Source organism: Mucor mucedo, assembly GCF_025094135.1.
Source record: "Mucor mucedo strain NRRL 3635 chromosome Unknown EV154scaffold_14, whole genome shotgun sequence".
Lineage (NCBI taxonomy): Eukaryota > Fungi > Mucoromycota > Mucoromycetes > Mucorales > Mucoraceae > Mucor > Mucor mucedo.
Window position 1 is genome coordinate 274,871 of NW_026252298.1, and position 16,887 is coordinate 291,757.

Below are 16,887 nucleotides of genomic sequence, written 5' to 3' on the forward strand. Positions count from 1 at the left end.
ATAAAAAAACCCTTGCCTTCTTTTTTTTTTTTATTTTAATTCTATATATTTTCTTTTATTATGTTCTGATAGGGAACGAATGATATGAATAAAAGTAGTCATTTATTAACATCTATACCAACCAATATAATCACTGAAGATTCACCCTCCATATTATTACATAGATTACACACTAATGAGCGACAATTACGTACTTTGGCCGTCGTGCTGAGTTTAGCAGGAGGTCTAGCACTATCCTTTGCATTAGGAGTAGGCATCATGATTTATTGGTATCTTCACAAGTGCAAGCAAAAGAGACGACTGGGCGATAGAAACACAGACAATCATGAGCAAGATGAAGAAGATACGGACGATGAAAAATCACTCTACTCTGTCTGCAATTATAGGAATTGCGATTTCTACAACAGAGATAATCCTAATCATCCTACCGCCGCAGAGGAACAGGTGCAAGAAGAAATCATCCTACTAGACAATCTCACTACTTTGCCGCTACCTCCCATATCGCTTGTATCAACACCAGAACCATCCGCCCCTTCAGCAAAAGAATTACATATTCATACACATACCAATGCAACCTCCTCCTCTTCCGCGCATGAAGATCTGTGCCATGATTGTTTACTGCCTCCACCTGCCTACACCAAAAACTAGAACAAAAAAAAAATATACTTTTTTTTTTTAAAGCAAAACCTTTTTTTAATGTGAAATAAATGAAAAAAGTCTAATGAAAATTCGAGGTTAATAAAATTGTAATGGTTGAAATTAGTTGTCATGACAATGTTGTTGTAGTAATACTGTTGCTTTAAAAGGTTGTAAGGTGTAGCAAAAATTCATGTCAATTGAGTCAGTGTGCTTCCAGTTGTAGATGGAGGTGGACTAGTCTTGGCGGCGGTACTACCACCTAACTTGAACATACGGCCGAGTGAGGACCGAAGAGAGTAGTTGGAAGTGGAAGATTTAGGCTTCATTGTTCGTTTATAAGAATCCTAACATGGAGATTAGTTTTCCCATCTCTCCCCCTTTTTTATCAATGAACACTTACAAGGTAAGCTATTTGAGGTTTGTTGAATGCCCCTCTTCTCTTTCCCCTAATGTACTCGATGGCATCTAAAGGCTTCATTCCCATCTCTATCAAAGCAATAGCTACCAACGCAGGAGCTCTTCCCAAGCCTGCCACGCAATGAACGGCAATAGTAGGTGCGGGGACAGGTTCTTCTGTAACTGTTTCAGCTATTTGTTTGTTCTTTTCTACTAATTGTAACCACTCACGCACGACCTGCGGCGGGGGCTATATAGAGAAGTCTTGTTTGTTAGCCCAAAAATAGAAAAATAAAAAAAAATTGCATTGAAATTTACTACTTTACCACACCACCATCTTTAAAAGGAAGGTCCAATACTTGAATATCTCTTTCAGCTAAACGAGAGGCACTGTAGGTAGGTTGACAGCACCGAACCACCGCTACCACATTAAGCCTCATAAACTCTTCCATGTAAAAGTCAAGCGTGGATTCCGTTGGACAATCCAGAATCAAGAACCTCAATGAAGAAGTCGGACAGTCGATAACTGTAAGCATACGTCCAAGGGGTGAACCGTTTCTGGACATTTTGTTTTTCTTGTGTGTATATAAAAAAAAAAGGTGTGTAGTTTTTTCTTTTTTAAAATGTGTTGTTGTATAAGGCTTTTTTCTTTTACGAGATGAAAAAAAAAGAAGTTTTTTTTTTGAGAGAGAGAGAAAAAAAAAAAGAGGTATGGAGTGGATATAAGGATCTGTCGCTTGTACTTATGGAAGTGGGCACCAAATAGTAGAAGAAGAGTGAATGAAGAGGATTTGATCAAACTTGGGATCAACAAAAGTGCAGAACATAAAAATATGAGAAAGTTTGAAAGAAAAAAAAAACTCAATGTTTTTTTTTGTTTTATTTTAACCCCTCCCACAGCAACGGAAAAAGCAACCAAAATTTTGTATCGTCACGTGACACGCTCCCAAACGAAATCTGATTGGCCCCTTCCTTTGATCTTGATTGTAAGACTCGAGTTGAAACACCGTGTTAATACTTGTTTGTCCACCACGTGCTCAATCAATCAATGAAGTGAATCTCGAGCAATTAAAAAAAAAGCGAGTTTTTTTTTTTTTATTAAAATGATTTATTTATAAACGTTGGTTTTTTACCACATTAATTTTAATGGAACTGTTAAATGATTGGTAAAAGCACCGTGTTCATCCTCATCCGCCCCTTCTTCACCCTCCTCCTCCTCGTCGTCGTCGTCTTCGTCTGAGCTTTGATAAGAATAATCATCACTTGTGTTACTATTAATACTACTGCTTGCCCCACTATTTTCATCCCAACCTCTGACTTCATTAAAGATGGATGCAACGTAATTAAACTTGTTCTCCCATTCACGTGCTGCAGCAGAGGATTCAGGTAAAAGATACATACGACATTCTAAATCATCCAACATCCATCGTCTTTCATGTTTATGAATCGCCTTTTCCGTAAATTGAAGCGCTATACCCCGTGCTCCTATATCAATACGGATTTCCTCTTCATCTTCCTCTGAAGGGTCAAAGGCGCTAATGAAATTATCCAATGGGATAATATAAAGCGGAGGCCGGTTCTATGGTTTCCATGGTTACCATCATCATCATCATTTTTTTTATATACATATATTAAAACCCGTTCAAACTAAATACCTCTTTGTATTCAAAATCATATAATTCAAATTGAACTCCACGTAATATACCCCAAAATCGATCCCATCTCTATATATACAAATAAAAAAAAACATGTGTTTAGCAAGTAATAATAATAAAAAATCACATCCTAGCACACGCTTAAAGTAATTACTTACAGGCACCATACTGGTGCGAACATAGGCCGTAATGAAATCCTCAAACAAGATGGTATTGTTCAACATGTTTTGAGTTCGACGACTGATATAGGTCCCATGCACGACCAATAATTGAAAGTCGTTACTCTGTCCAGCTTTAGGATCACTGTTTAATACAAAACGCTCCGTGGTTTTTGATTTGGGGTGTAAGGATACTGTGATGGTCTCTCTGCCGAGACAGATTTCTTGTTTGTTGGTGCGACTGGAAAAGAAATGCGTGCCCTTGTTTTGGGCATAGACGCTGATGGTTGCAGTAGCCGGTCCGTCGACATCACTTTTTTACAAACAATAAAATAGGGGTGGGATATTAGTTAGTCGGGATTGTACTATGTAGATATGTTTTTTTTTGGTCAATGTTACAATAAGAATGTTTCGTCAAACTGGGCAATGGAGCTATGTTTGCCTGTCTTTTCGCTGGTGACATATGAACTCAGACAGGTTTCCTGGTTGACCTGAATTCCACATCGGAATAATCTTGCTATGTATAAAAATTATGAAATTTGAAAAGAGACTTGTAAATATCAGATTGAACTACTTGAAAAACTCTGATTATCTTACACTTTGAAGAATCTGTGGCAATAATTTGAAGAACTAGAATAGAATGTTAAAAGGACATTCTGCTTTTTTTTTTTTTTCGTTTATTATTTTTCCGTTATTTATTTATTTTAATTTTTTTTTCTTACCTCGTAAATAGAACATGGCTTTAGGCTTTGCTGTATTGTTATGGTTGGTACTATTCCCGGATACAATAGGGCTGTTTTTTTTGTTTAGTATTATAAAAAAAAGGAAAGGAAATGTTTATTTGTTAAAAAATGTATATAAAGTTATTGTTTTAAATTGACAGTTTGTAACTTACTATGTTTGACTACGGGTTAAGGGCTTCCTCAGCACAATAGATTGATGGTAATTGGTCAGTGGATTTTTAACAAGAGCTGATGTTTGTTCATCTTTAATCCAATTCAGTTTTTCGATCGGAAAAGATTCCAATGTATGATAGGGTCCATTGTAATGAACTAAAGGCTCTGCCACTGCCGCTGCTGCTAAGTTATGTGACCCCTTTTTACTGCTACTATTCTTCTTCTTGGTCGTGAAATCAATGCTTGTCTCTGTTGGTGATTTTGACAAGAAACCGCCCATAACTGTGCTAGGTGTTGTCGGCATAATTCGTTTATTGGAACTAAAACGAAAGGTGGCGCTAGCATTACTAATCTGACTCATGGTTTGGCTCATAAAAGTGCGAATAGAAGCCGTCGATATAGATGATTTTAATGTAGAGTTGTTGGATAATGATAAATTGCTAAGTAGCTCTGTTTTACTAAACCGGCTACGAGTAGAAGATGCCGGTGGACTAGGGAGCAATGGGTTACGTATAGTGGGATAGTTAGACATACTTTGGCGATGGAAAAGAAATAGATATGAATGAAAATAAAAAAAAAGGGGTGGGGAAGAAATAAAAGTGATCGAATTATGAAGGGAATTATTATCAGGAACGTAGAGTATCGGAATATTTTTTTTACCACTCTACTGGATATTTTATCGCATACCTTTACTAGATCATCATCGTACTTGGGTCTATAGTTTTATGTTCTTTTTATCTCTTTTATTATTATTTTATTATTTGCTCAGTACTATGTAACTGCAGTGAATATCGCATTTTTGACAGGCGTAGTAATGACAGCTGACATATAAAGAGAAACCACGGACTCGATCACAATACTTTATCAGTTATCATTTATTCATCACTATAACATGGACTAAACGAAATATGCCTATGGCCGGATCAAACACACACTAATTGGCGGTTTCCAAATAATAGTTCATTTTGAAGTATTGAGAATATTACCCGATCATTGGCACCTAGATTATTGGCTTTTCGGGCTGTTTAGACATGATAGTAGTACTATCAAGAGGTTTTTGAGGCTAGAAATGTGCCCTGAGATTCATGCAAACTACGAAAAAAAATAAAGATGAAAAAACAAATATAAATTTGTACTCAACAAAAACATAGCTTTATTGTTCCAAGTTGGAGCAGATTTCTACACAAAATGTGTAACGAAGTACGAGCCAAAGCTGAGATGTATACATATATAGATCTTGATCGCTAGATACACCACAAGCCAAGTAAAAACAAATCAAGTAGCGCTCGCAGGGCACGCAGAAATTAATTAAAAAACAAACTTTAAAAGTTAGATTGATTTTTTTCTTTTTTTCTCTCTTTTTTTTTTTTAATTCTTACATGCAGATGTTACCCACCCACAGTTCCGCGAATAATAATCGTGGTGATTTTTATAGTGATGATGATAAATATGATAAAACACATAGTAGCAAAGGCTATGGTATATTAAGAGTAACCTATTCCAAGAATAGTTTAGCATCCCCCCGCGCCCTTATTGTAGAATATATTAAGGTTTAATTTTTTTTGTTTTTTTTGTTTCTAGTCCATAAAGAATTTAGACCGCAAAGTAGTTGTAACCACCCTCATTGTAACAGTATTCGTTGTATATTATATTTCTCAATGGACCGGTCATTCAGTTTCTATCACCAATGAGAAGGACGAATTAGACATCTCTCCGCTTCCATTTGTACCAACCTTCATACCCAACCCCATTATTCCAGATGAAGAAGAAATAGAGGAAGAAGACCTTGAAGAAGAAGAAGAAGAGGAAGCACTGGTCATCATCGAGGACAGTTTAAAGTTGGACTCCGACTCTTTCTTATTCACACAATATCCTCCACCTACCTCACTTGTCCCCACAGACACTCTCACTGCCTCACGTCAGCAGCAAATCATCAACGCATTTCGTCATGCATGGAAAGGCTATTCCCAAGATGCCTATGGCAAAGATGAATACCAACCATTATCTCATTCGGGTCATGATTGGGCTCCAGGAGGTGTCGGCCTCATGATCATTGACTCACTCGATACCATGCTCCTCATGAACTTGACTACCGAATACAACCAAGCGCGTCAGTGGATCGCCACTAGCCTGGATTTTAACAAAAACCAAGGTGTCAACGTGTTTGAAACCACTATTCGTATCCTAGGTGGTCTCTTATCCGCTTACCATCTTTCGAACAATGATAAACTCTATCTTGAAAAGGCCGTGGATTTGGGCGACAGATTATTATATGCCTTTAATACGGATTCAGGCATCCCTTATTCTGACATTACCTTATCCACCGGCGTACCTAACAGCTATGGTTCCAGCAGTACCGCTGAAGCAGCTACCATTCAATTGGAGTTCAAATACCTGTCTCATCTCACGGGCGATATGAAGTATTGGGATGCGGCTGAAAAGGTCATGGAGCGTTTAAATGAACTGGTCATGGCTGTAGATGCAGGTGCCGTGGATGGATTAGTACCGATTTATATCGAGTAAGTGTGTGTGTGTGGGGAGCATTCTGTTTTGGCACACAAACAATGTTGTTAATATATATGGTAGGGCTATGGAGGGTAATTTTGCTTCTAGAGAAATCCGTTTGGGATCGCGTGGTGATAGTTACTATGGTACTTTTTTATAATTCTAACAGCTATTGATGAAAAAAAAAAGGCTAATACTGCTCCTTTGTTTTCAAAAAAAAAAAAAAAAAAAAAAAAAAAATAGAATACTTGTTAAAGCAGTACCTTCAAACCGACAAATCTGAAATCAAGTACCGTGAAAGATACGATCATGCAGTGGATGGTATCAAGAAACACTTGGTCAAGTACACCTATCCTAATCATCTCATGTACATTGCGGAAATGATGGACAGCAAATACCCTTCTATCACGCACAACAAGATGGATCACCTCGTATGCTTTATGGGTGGTAATTTCGTGTTGGGTGTCACAGAAGGATCTTCTATTCATGAATTGGATCCTTTGGATGCCAAGGATGCAGAGGATTTCCGTTTGGGACAGGAATTAACACGTACCTGTTACGAAATGTATAATATGACAGAGACAGGATTAGCCAGTGAAATTGTATATTTGAACACATTTGAACAGAGTGATCCTGAACAACCCGATATGGAGATTCACTACCAAGATGCCCATAGTTTGTTAAGACCAGAGACATTGGAAAGTATCTTTTTATTATACAGAATGACAGGTGAAGAGAAATATCGGTAAGTAAAACCTATGAATTGGCTTTTATACAAAATCTCATCTATTTGGACCCATATGTATAGTGAATGGGGTTGGAAGATCTTTGAAGCGTTTGAGAAACATACTAAATTAGAAGGTGGAGGTTATGCAGCTTTAAAAGACGTTACAAAATTGCCTGCAACGAAGGATAATAGAATGGATACCTTCTTTTTAGCCGAAACGTTAAAGTATTTGTATCTGTTGTTTAGTCCCGATGATATCATACCTTTGGAAGGATATGTGTTTAATACAGAAGCACATCCTCTGCCTGTATTTTCACCCACCGTCTAAAAAAACACATTTTTTTGTTCATTCATAAAGTATCCCGTTGAACGGTAAAACATCCCCATTTTTTTTATCTGCATTTTTACATGTAAATCAGTTAATAAAGTAAATCTATTTTACATCTTCCCGTGATACCTCTACCGCCCGCCCGCGCAGTTCGTCGCACAGTCGTCTTTTGTTGGTTATTTCATCTTTCTTATTGGCAATGATGAAACAAGGACGTGTAAACAAAACAAAAAAAAAGCCTGCGTATGTGTTTATCTATTTTTACAACGTATTAGCAGCTTCTTGTGGCTACTTTGCAATGAAAGAAGAAGAAAAAAAGGGACGACCGTGGGATATGGATGAAGGTTACACCGGATTATCCCAATATCTTGACCTTCTCCACAAAAAAAAAAAATGCTCTGCCATGTGATTGGTGTCTCAACGCATTTCCCACGACTTGTTTTGCTGAGTGCGGGGGGCGTACTTACTTATTCTCTATTATAAATTCCACAAGTTTTTTTTTTCTTTTCTCTCTTTCTCTCTCTCTTTATATTCAGAATAAAAGAATAATTGAATTAGTTAAAGAAGGATATAAAAAAGAAGTCAATGCAAACAACTGCTACTCCGTTACAACAAGGCTCTTCACCTGCAAGTCGAACATTACCAAAAGAACAACTTAAAAGACATGAACAAAGTTTGGATTACATGCTGAGATCTGGCGTGGCCGGTGGTATTGCCGGGTGTGTGGTATGTGTTTGTTGAATAATAATTAAATTATACATATAAAAGAGAGATGCTAATGTCAAAAAAGGGTAAAACTGTCATTGCTCCTCTTGATCGAGTCAAGATCCTTTTTCAAGCAAGAAACCCCATTTTTGATAAATACTCTGGTAAGTTAAAGCATTGAACTTTTCATCTTGTTTCCAAGTACTAAAATGAACTACCGTCTTTTTTGTTTACAGGCAGGTTCACAGGTGTATTTGAAGCAGGAAGAGATATTTTCAAACGAGAAGGAGCCATGGGATTATTTCAGGGCCATTCCGTCACATTGATTCGGATATTTCCTTATGCTGCCATCAAGTTTGTAGCATTGGAACAAATTCGTGCAATTTTGATGCCTACCAAAGAAACAAGGGATTCCTCTACTAGACAATTTATTGCAGGTTCATTAGCAGGTACGTGTGTGTGTGTGTAAAAAAAAAAAAAAAAAAAAAGAAAGGCTCAGACATTTGACGATTTATAATAATTTTTTTTAGGTGTAACGTCTGTCATGTTTACGTATCCACTTGACTTGGTCAGAGTTAGAATGGCATACGAAGTAAGAGAAGCTGGTAAAAAAAGAGCTGGATTAAGAGAAGTGTGTAAAATCATCTACCATGAACCAGCACAACAAATCCACTTGTTGAATTTCTATCGTGGATTCTTACCTACCATGGTGGGTATGACACCTTATGCAGGTGTGTCCTTTTGGTTCTATCATATCATCACTCGATTTGCTCGTCAACATCCTCTAGTCACACCCTACACAAGATCACCGATCCAATTCGATGAGTTTGCAGACGATTTAACTTTTAATCAGAAAAAGGCACTGGAAAAGCCACCACTCAAGACCTGGGCGGAGCTTTTATGTGGTGGGTTAGCAGGTCTAGTAGCACAAACAAGTAGCTATCCATTAGAGGTACAAAAACAATAAGCAATCTTTAAAAAAAAAGTAGGGCCACTAAAACATTTTTTTTTTTCATTTAGATTATTCGCAGACGAATGCAAGTGGGCGGTTTATTAGAGCCAAATAAATTCATCACGTTTAAAGAAACCATCCTGGATATATACCGAGTGAAAGGATTCAAAGGTTTTTATGTTGGATTAACCATTGGTTATATCAAGGTCATACCCATGGTTGCCGTCAGCTTTCTCACTTATGAACGTATGAAGCAAGTATTAGAGATCGATTAAAAACAAAAACAAAAAATATTGTACATATACCCTTTAATAAAACACAACAACACACACATACACTTTGTATATATTTTATCCTCATCACGGATGCTTTTTTTTTTCTATATTGGGCCCAACATCTTCATGACAGTCTCTTTATGGCACTTGATGATAAATATGCCAAAATATGTCTTTTTTTATCACTGTAAAAAAAAAATGTAGAGATTTTCGTGGTTAAAAAAATAGCGGCTAACTCGTTTCAGGGATGTGCTATTACTGTCATCATCATGATGGAAGAATTGTCCGTTCAAAGGTAAAGTTCTGTGTGGGTTCAAGGAGTCATTTTTGTTTAACAAAAACTAGTAAAACTTGTTTAATAATCTCCCCCCCCCCATAAAGGACGGATAGGGAGGACTCATTAATGACATCTTTGTGAGACACTTCCGTTTTTTTATCCGAAAGAAAGAGAAAGAGAGACATGGATGTGAATCATAAAATAAAACGTCACCTTTGATTTCATTTAGAAAGAACAAGTAGTAGTAGGTTGAAATGCCACTGCCGTACGTAGTAACCAGTAATAAGGGGCGACAGTAAAAAGATCAAGCCGTTGTTAGGGAATCAATCTGACACTGTGGTCCGACATAACAACCATCTCTACATGGGTTTCCCCCAAATAATAAAAAAAAAAAGCTTCTTCCCGGATGTACCCATATTTTTTTTAGCAACTCGAGTCCGAGAAGAGGTTACAGCGATCTTTCACGGCGGGAGTCAAAAAGTTTAAATCATCACTAAATTAGGTCAACAAAAGAAAACAATGAAAAATAGAATGGGGTGTAACACAATTATTGGGGGGGAGCTACTCACTGCGGTAGCAACAGGCCTACTCTAAAAACCATGTGTTTGTCGTACATGTGTAAAAATAAGGGGTGGAAAAAAAAAAGTTAATTATTATTGACACTTTTCCTATCGTAGCACGTTCCTTTTAAACCGGAAAAGTATAAGTTCCCTCCATTTCATTGTTTTCAAAAAAAAAAAAAGCCTAATGTTTCCGTAATGAAAAGATACAAGGCGGTCACGGAACCTTGTCGGTGCCACGCACAAAAGGGGGGGGGAGTTTAATTAAAAGTCCGTCTATATAAAACTAAAAAAAGCAAGACCTTATTTTTTTTTTTATAATTATTTTCTTTTTAAAACTTTTTTTTTTTAAAAGTTGTTCTCAATGACTTTACTAGTGCATGGTTTACATTACTTTTTAACAAACTACTCTAGTATTATTCAGTGGCTTTTATTTTTAACCGGACTTATTCTTGTGATATTACCAATGTATCATGGCTTTCTGAATCAAACCTCTCGTTTTTTCAAAGCATCCGAAATGTGCAAACAAAGATTAGGCATGCATCGCTTTATCAATCTGTATTATTACAATGAAAAACCACTTCCTGCCACCCTCAAGGTCTCTCCCTCTGTCCCCACTGTCGATACAAAGATATGTCTCCTCTCCTCGCAACATGACGTGGCAACACCTTGTCTCGTCCCTGGTCTCGTTAATACCGGTAATTCATGCTTTTTAAACTCTGTTTTACAGGTAAGAATAAGAACAACAAAAAAAAAAAAAAAAAAAAAAACTCACCAGGAAAAAAAAAAGTAGTCCTTGTCCTCTTTACCCAAACTTCAAGCGTATTTGCACGACATGGATACAAACAGCAGCAATACAACAGCCGAATTACCAGTGACAAGATCATTATTGAAAACACTACGACTCTTATCCGTCCCTAGTACCAGACAGACCGCTTTTAAACCCGTAGACATCGTTTCCGCCATGTCTTCCAACCGACGTGTCGTCAATCGAGAACAACAGGATGCACAAGAACTCTTTCAATTCCTCTCGGGTGAACTGGAAAATGAAAGTGTCTTGGCCAAAAAGAGACAAGGATTTAGGGATCTTTTAAGCTTTTCTACAAAAACCTTGTTGTTGGCGTCAGCTAAAAAAGAAAAAATTGATAATCCTTTCACTGGTTTATTAGCCAATCGATTATCCTGTATGCAATGTGGATATACCGTAAGTCATCCCCTTCCCTTTTCTGTTATTCTTTTTATTATATACTGACGATTTTTTGGGGTTTAATGTGTAGGAAGCTATACGCCACTTTTCTTTTAACAATGTGCAACTCACCTTACCTAATACCGTAAGTCTCTTTTTTAATTATAAAATATACTTCTTTTTTTTTGTTATTAAATCCCCATATAAAAAAAAATACAGGATACAACCACGTTAGACGACTGTTTAAATCAACTGACAACAATGGAATACCTAAACGATGTCAACTGTCGAAAATGCAGTTTCCTAGACACGGTAGAAAAACTGACGACCGAGATCGAGAGTTTACGACGTTCGGATAAAGTAGAGAAATTAGCCTGTTTAGAAAAGATCAAGCTCGATATTGAGCATCGACTCTCGAAGGGTCGTATTCATGAGGAAACGCAGGACGAACAATTAAACGGATTTCTTTCCAAGATGGGACGCGTCAGTAGTAAACAAGCCATGTTTGCCAAACCACCCAAGGTGCTTTGTTTACACGTAGCACGATCCACGTATTCACCCACGGGTGACATCTCTAAAAACCCTTGTCACATTCAGTTTCCACAGGTCTTGGATCTAGCACCGTATTGCACCAATGGTACACTCAACACCACACCCGATTTACCCATCTCTAGCAATACGACTACGTCGTCCGTCAAGTACCGCTTGATGAGCTCGATCGTGCATTATGGAAGTCACAATTTCGGTCATTTCATTGCCTATAAACGACGTCTTGTAGCGGAAAAATGTAGTTGCCATGCATGTTGTGATGATGAAACTGTCTTGACGCATCATGATTCAAGTTGGTTCAAGATTAGTGATGAACGAGTGGATGCATGTAGTGTGGATGAAGTGTTGGAGGCCAACCCGTACATGTTGCTGTATGAATTAATCGAAGATGATATCACCTCAGTGGTACCTCAACCCGTGACACAATCACTATCCAGCTTTACCATAGCAGGAACAACATCAGCAACATCAGCAGCAGCAGTAGTAGCCGTAACAACAGCATCAACAGCAACAACAACAACGAGGCACGATGATTGGATGCCTGCACCGAAAAAGAGGTTACCATTAACGCATTGTTCTCAACCTCGACGTCGAAATAGTAATGCTTGGAATCAAACGCCTGTTGCTATTTTTTAAAGAAAAAAAAAACTTTTTCCTTTGCATGTACACATATTTTATAACCCTTATTTAACGCATCATTTTCTTTCGACTAATAATAAATTTTCATCACCTTTCCCCCTTTTTTTTTTTTTCTTTTTCAGTGTGGGAATTCTAAATGATTTGTTTGTGTGTGATTTTGGTAATCTTTTTTGACTTGTTTTAGGCTTTTTTCTATATATATTTCCCCCACACACTTTTTTCTTATTTCTTTTCTTTTCTATCTACTCATTTTTCTCGATCTTATAAAAAAAAGAAGGATGCCTAAAGGATTTTCTGTGGATGTCTCCAAAGCTGCTGGTCATGTTTATCCTGCAGAAACAGTAAGTATTTAGATAACCACGCCATCAACGCGGTTAAACTAACTTATAAAAAAAAGGTAGCCTGTACGAGACGTGATTTTTTATTATACGCATTATCTGTCGGTGTTCCTGAATCGGATCTTCAATGGTTATACGAATTGGATATTGATTTTGGCCCATTACCCACTTACCCTCTTTGTCTACTTCTAAAATCCGATGATTGGGATGTGAATTCCTTTATGGAAAGATGGACAGCCGGTGGTCCTTTACCGGGTATGCCAGATTTTGATTTTAATAAAATCGTGCATGGTGAACAATCCTTTCAGACCATTCATCCTTTCCCTGTTGAAGGGGGACGCTTTAAATCCGTCAAGACATGTCTTGGTGTCTACGATAAAGGGTCTGGGATGGTCATTGATACTGCAGTGGATCTTTATGGTGAAGAAGACAATGTGCATTATTGTCGTATGGGGGCCAAAATGTTTGTCAGAGGTTATGGTGGTTGGAACGTAAGTTGCTATGCTCTCTCTTTTTGTGTTTGATTTTGATGGGAGAGAAATCAGCTAAAACTTTTTGTTTTAGGGTCCTAAAGGTCCGGCTTCAATTACTTATTCTCCTCCTGCTCATCAACAACCTGATGCCATAGACACTTTTGTCACGCAACCAAATCAAGCCCTTTTATACCGTTTATCAGGGTAAAAAAAAATAACTGATTTTTTGCACAAAAGAATTGTAAAAACTAAAAAAAATGTATATATAGAGATTTTAATCCTTTGCATGCGGATGTGGCTTTAGCTCCTACAGTTGGGTTCCCTCGACCTATTTTACACGGATTATGTTCCTATGGTAAATGTGCTCATGCTGTACTCAAACACTTTGGCAATAATGATCGACTCTTGTTTAAATCCATTGAAGCACGATTTGCACAACCCGTTTTTCCTGGTGAGACTGTACAAGTGTCCATGTGGAAAGTACCCAGTCAAGATCCTAAACTGGATGCTGTGGTCTTTCAAGCTCATGTGAAGGAACGAAATGTACTTGTCCTTACAAATGGTTATGTTACGTTGTATAAACCCGAAGCCAACCAAGCCAAATTATAAGTTAAATAAAAAATCTTTCTATCTTTAATAGGGGGGGGGTATGACTTTTTGAAATACAATCCTTCTTTTTTTTTAATCGGACTCCTCGTTAATATCGTCATGATGATCATTGATCTTTAATCGATTAATAGCAGCTACAGCCGTGACAATGGATTTAAGCGTACGACGACTGTTGAAACCCTTGCGTACATTGGGAGCCAAATCAATGCTACTATCGGCTTCACTTACAATCCAAGGATCAGTCAAGGCTTCTTCTGCAGTCACACGTTGTTTAGGATCAAATGTCAATAAACGGTTAATCAAATTCTTGGCTAGAAAACATCATTTTAGTCTATTTTTTACATCCCAACCCGGTTCTCTATTCAAAGTTTGTTACCTCCTTCGGAAATATCCGACCAATATTCATCATCGAATTCATATTGACCCTTCATGATACAGTTGAATAATTCGTTTTGATCCTCACCGTAAAATGGAGTATAGCCACTCAAGAGAGTATACTAAAAAAAATGAATGTGTTAAACAATGGAACTTTTAGAAGAGTCACCCTGATCTGCCCATTTTACCATGATAACACCGACACTCCAGATATCCACGGGCTTTCCGTGACCGGAGCCTAAAAGAACTTCAGGGGCAACATAACCAGGTGTACCGCAAGCCGTTGTCAAGACTTCATTGTTATTCTTCAAGAGTTTAGAGAGACCGAAATCCGTGATTAACAATTCAGCATCCTCTTCAGGTGTTTTGAAGAGTAACTAATTGAAAACTAGAGTATAAGATTTTCATTTTTTTTTTTTTTTTAAATAGAGAATACTTTACGTTTTCGGGCTTTATATCTCGGTGAACGATCTAATTTAGTTTGCTGTTTTAATACGTATGTATATATAATTCATGATTTTTTTTTTCAACTTACGCCTTCAGAGTGCAGGTAAGATAAGCCTTCCAACATTTGACGAACAAGATCTGCAGCAATGGCTTCGGTATAAGTACCTCTTTCAACAATTCGTTGAAAGAGTTCACCGCCTGTGCAGAGATCCGTGACGATATAGACAGCATCATCGGATTCATAGATATCATGCAAAGACACAATATGGTTATGACGCACCTTTGTCAAAATATCTACAATGATCATGTATCAATGGTCTATCGCCCTCTTTCTTGTAGCGTGATACTTACCTAACTCACTGTCCAACATTTGTCGCTTTCCTATACAATGACCATGTCCGATTAACCGAATGTCTCCCCCTTCCCTTTTCTCTTAAAAAAAAAACTTACCGGCAATGACTTTCTTGAGAATAATTTTGACTGCACATTTATCACCTGTAGCGAGTTCTGTACACTCCTTGACAACAGCAAAGGAGCCCACACCCAAGGTCTTTTCTCCAATATTGTATTTAGCAGAGAGTGCAGGAGGATATTGAGGTTTCTCTTCCTCGTGAGTCTTTTTGAAAAGTGCCAAGACTTTCTTTACAAATGGGTTATGGTGGCTCATAGGTTATATCTAGAAAGAATGAGAGAGAGAGAGAAAGAAAGAGAGAGAGGTACCACACGAAAAAAAAAAAAACTTATATATAGGCCTACGTGATACAAAGCATAATAATTTTTTTTTTATAGTTTAGTTTACAGAGGATCGTGCAGTTTTAGTACGCCTAGAGGTTTTATATAATTTAATCAAGTAAAATAGAATAACTAAAGCGGCCAAAAAGACAAGGAAATAGGTAGACAAGACATCCCAACGTTTGTAATTAAAGTGTTTGTGTAACACACATGTGTTGTCTAGATAAATCTTCTTTCCTGGAGAATACGATGTCATGTCGTTGTGTCGTTCATAAGCTAACGTGCATAAATCACATTGTCCCTTTTTATAGGCCTTTAAGGTTTTTTTAAAGCGATCGGATACCCCATGAGGTTGACGAAAGGACAGATACTGATTGTACAATGTCTTGTTGTGCATGAGTGTATTTAAATAGTCTGCTAATGCTCGAGGCGAGTCAAAATCATCGGTACGAATGACGGCATGTGTATTTGGTATAAAAGGTCCATAATCACTGGGCCCATCCACCACGGGTACTACGCCTGCCAAATACGCCGTACTTAATTTCTCTGTCACGTAGTCTTTACAGTTGGAATTCTCAAATGAGAGATAAAAATGGTATCTGGAGACGAGCTCAACGGTGGATACGTTGGCAGGAAAGACCTTATTATTGTTACAATGGCCATAGATATCCACATTAATCCATCGACTGAGTTCTTTGACATAGTGATGACGATCATTGGACGCTTTGCAATTCGATACAATCCATGCTACACTCGCTCCCTTTTCCTTTTCTATTGGGGCTGCTGGGGCTGAGGCTAAGGGTGATTCCATTACGGGTAAGAGGGTGTCCTCGTCAAGGTATCCCCATGGGAAATCCGAGTCTAAACGATAGGTCATGGAATATTGCATCAAGTGGAATTCTTTAGGTGTGTAGTGTGGTGCCTCGGCTGTATGATAAACCCAGGCTCGGTCCTTGTCTAGAGGAGGCAACGAGGTCATCTTGTCGAGGTCAGAAGCATGAAAGATGACTACAGACGAATCCACTCGTTTTGTACGGTCATGCGTCATTTGGCAGGTATAAGGCAAGTTGCACTTGTCAATGGTATAGTCTTGCCATTGGTCCATGTCGAACCAGCTTGTCCAATAAATAATTGGTATTGGCTCCATATTCAGTGTGAGAGAAAAAAAAAGAGAGAGCGAGGCTAAATCGATCTTCCGCCACTGCTGCTGCTACTGTGTGCGGAAAATGAACATATGTCTTGAACCTTAAAAAAGCATGAAGTGTATGTAGTCCCCCAATTATATTTTTTTTTTTTTTTTTAAAAAAGAGATTAGCCCAAAAAAAAAACTTGATTGTCTCTTTTCTCTCCCCCCCAACCCTTTTTTTTTTTTTTTTTTTTTTGTTACGTTAAAAAAGATGCCAGTGTCAGTTACAGATTTTAAATTAAATGAACAGATTTATATCAAGGAAATGAACCAAAGTTTA

The 16,887-nt window shown here is 37.7% G+C and overlaps 9 protein-coding genes across 9 annotated transcripts; 5 read left to right on the forward strand and 4 right to left on the reverse strand.

Annotated features, from left to right (window-relative positions):
• Positions 1-84: 84 nt before the first annotated feature.
• EV154DRAFT_477978 (uncharacterized protein) lies at positions 85-648 on the forward strand (the record flags this gene model as incomplete). Its single annotated transcript, XM_051598148.1, has 1 exon — positions 85-648. The coding sequence occupies one exon, from the start codon at positions 85-87 to the stop codon at positions 646-648; it is 564 nt and encodes a 187-aa protein (XP_051461285.1).
• A 179-nt stretch (positions 649-827) lies between these two features.
• EV154DRAFT_559952 (protein-tyrosine phosphatase-like protein) lies at positions 828-1,601 on the reverse strand (the record flags this gene model as incomplete). The annotated part of the gene is made up of 3 exons (XM_051605582.1): positions 828-983; positions 1,040-1,285; positions 1,362-1,601. The coding sequence occupies 3 exons, from the start codon at positions 1,599-1,601 to the stop codon at positions 828-830; spliced, it is 642 nt and encodes a 213-aa protein (XP_051461286.1).
• Positions 1,602-2,337: 736 nt separating this feature from the next.
• Positions 2,338-4,276, reverse strand: EV154DRAFT_458747 (uncharacterized protein; the record flags this gene model as incomplete). Its single annotated transcript, XM_051597454.1, has 5 exons — positions 2,338-3,161; positions 3,248-3,365; positions 3,446-3,478; positions 3,754-3,964; positions 4,028-4,276. The coding sequence occupies 5 exons, from the start codon at positions 4,274-4,276 to the stop codon at positions 2,678-2,680; spliced, it is 1,095 nt and encodes a 364-aa protein (XP_051461287.1). The 3' UTR covers positions 2,338-2,677.
• Positions 4,277-5,102: 826 nt separating this feature from the next.
• Positions 5,103-7,430, forward strand: EV154DRAFT_497279 (glycoside hydrolase). Its single transcript, XM_051600251.1, has 5 exons — positions 5,103-5,234; positions 5,326-6,263; positions 6,331-6,395; positions 6,493-6,994; positions 7,058-7,430. The coding sequence occupies exons 1-5, from the start codon at positions 5,124-5,126 to the stop codon at positions 7,302-7,304; spliced, it is 1,863 nt and encodes a 620-aa protein (XP_051461288.1). The 5' UTR covers positions 5,103-5,123; the 3' UTR covers positions 7,305-7,430.
• Positions 7,431-8,301: 871 nt separating this feature from the next.
• EV154DRAFT_414252 (mitochondrial carrier domain-containing protein) lies at positions 8,302-9,236 on the forward strand (the record flags this gene model as incomplete). Its single annotated transcript, XM_051595602.1, has 3 exons — positions 8,302-8,458; positions 8,540-8,961; positions 9,030-9,236. The coding sequence occupies 3 exons, from the start codon at positions 8,302-8,304 to the stop codon at positions 9,234-9,236; spliced, it is 786 nt and encodes a 261-aa protein (XP_051461289.1).
• Positions 9,237-10,611: 1,375 nt separating this feature from the next.
• EV154DRAFT_414363 (uncharacterized protein) lies at positions 10,612-12,444 on the forward strand (the record flags this gene model as incomplete). Its single annotated transcript, XM_051595607.1, has 4 exons — positions 10,612-10,803; positions 10,867-11,277; positions 11,351-11,404; positions 11,479-12,444. 4 exons carry the CDS (start codon positions 10,612-10,614, stop codon positions 12,442-12,444), a joined length of 1,623 nt encoding a protein of 540 aa, XP_051461290.1.
• A 281-nt stretch (positions 12,445-12,725) lies between these two features.
• EV154DRAFT_559957 (HotDog domain-containing protein) lies at positions 12,726-13,867 on the forward strand (the record flags this gene model as incomplete). Its single annotated transcript, XM_051605583.1, has 4 exons — positions 12,726-12,788; positions 12,845-13,276; positions 13,350-13,462; positions 13,528-13,867. The coding sequence occupies 4 exons, from the start codon at positions 12,726-12,728 to the stop codon at positions 13,865-13,867; spliced, it is 948 nt and encodes a 315-aa protein (XP_051461291.1).
• On the reverse strand, positions 13,514-15,356 carry EV154DRAFT_576707 (kinase-like domain-containing protein; the record flags this gene model as incomplete). The annotated part of the gene is made up of 7 exons (XM_051606501.1): positions 13,514-14,178; positions 14,244-14,364; positions 14,431-14,619; positions 14,684-14,713; positions 14,778-14,983; positions 15,041-15,070; positions 15,140-15,356. The coding sequence occupies 7 exons, from the start codon at positions 15,354-15,356 to the stop codon at positions 13,940-13,942; spliced, it is 1,032 nt and encodes a 343-aa protein (XP_051461292.1). The 3' UTR covers positions 13,514-13,939.
• Positions 15,357-15,479: 123 nt separating this feature from the next.
• EV154DRAFT_548757 (uncharacterized protein) lies at positions 15,480-16,653 on the reverse strand (the record flags this gene model as incomplete). Its single annotated transcript, XM_051604824.1, has 1 exon — positions 15,480-16,653. The coding sequence occupies exon 1, from the start codon at positions 16,566-16,568 to the stop codon at positions 15,480-15,482; it is 1,089 nt and encodes a 362-aa protein (XP_051461293.1). The 5' UTR covers positions 16,569-16,653.
• Positions 16,654-16,887: the final 234 nt, after the last annotated feature.

What these genes read in the sequence shown, in the direction of transcription:
- EV154DRAFT_497279 (XM_051600251.1), top strand. Translation starts at nt 5,124, where the DNA reads ATGCAGATGTTACCCACCCACAGTTCCGCGAATAATAATCGTGGTGAT. An exon ending in TTAGTACCGATTTATATCGA is followed by an intron (nt 6,264 to 6,330) that starts GTAAGTGTGTGT and finishes TATATATGGTAG; the next exon opens with GGCTATGGAGGGTAATTTTG. An exon ending in GCGTGGTGATAGTTACTATG is followed by an intron (nt 6,396 to 6,492) that starts GTACTTTTTTAT and finishes AAAAAAAAATAG; the next exon opens with AATACTTGTTAAAGCAGTAC.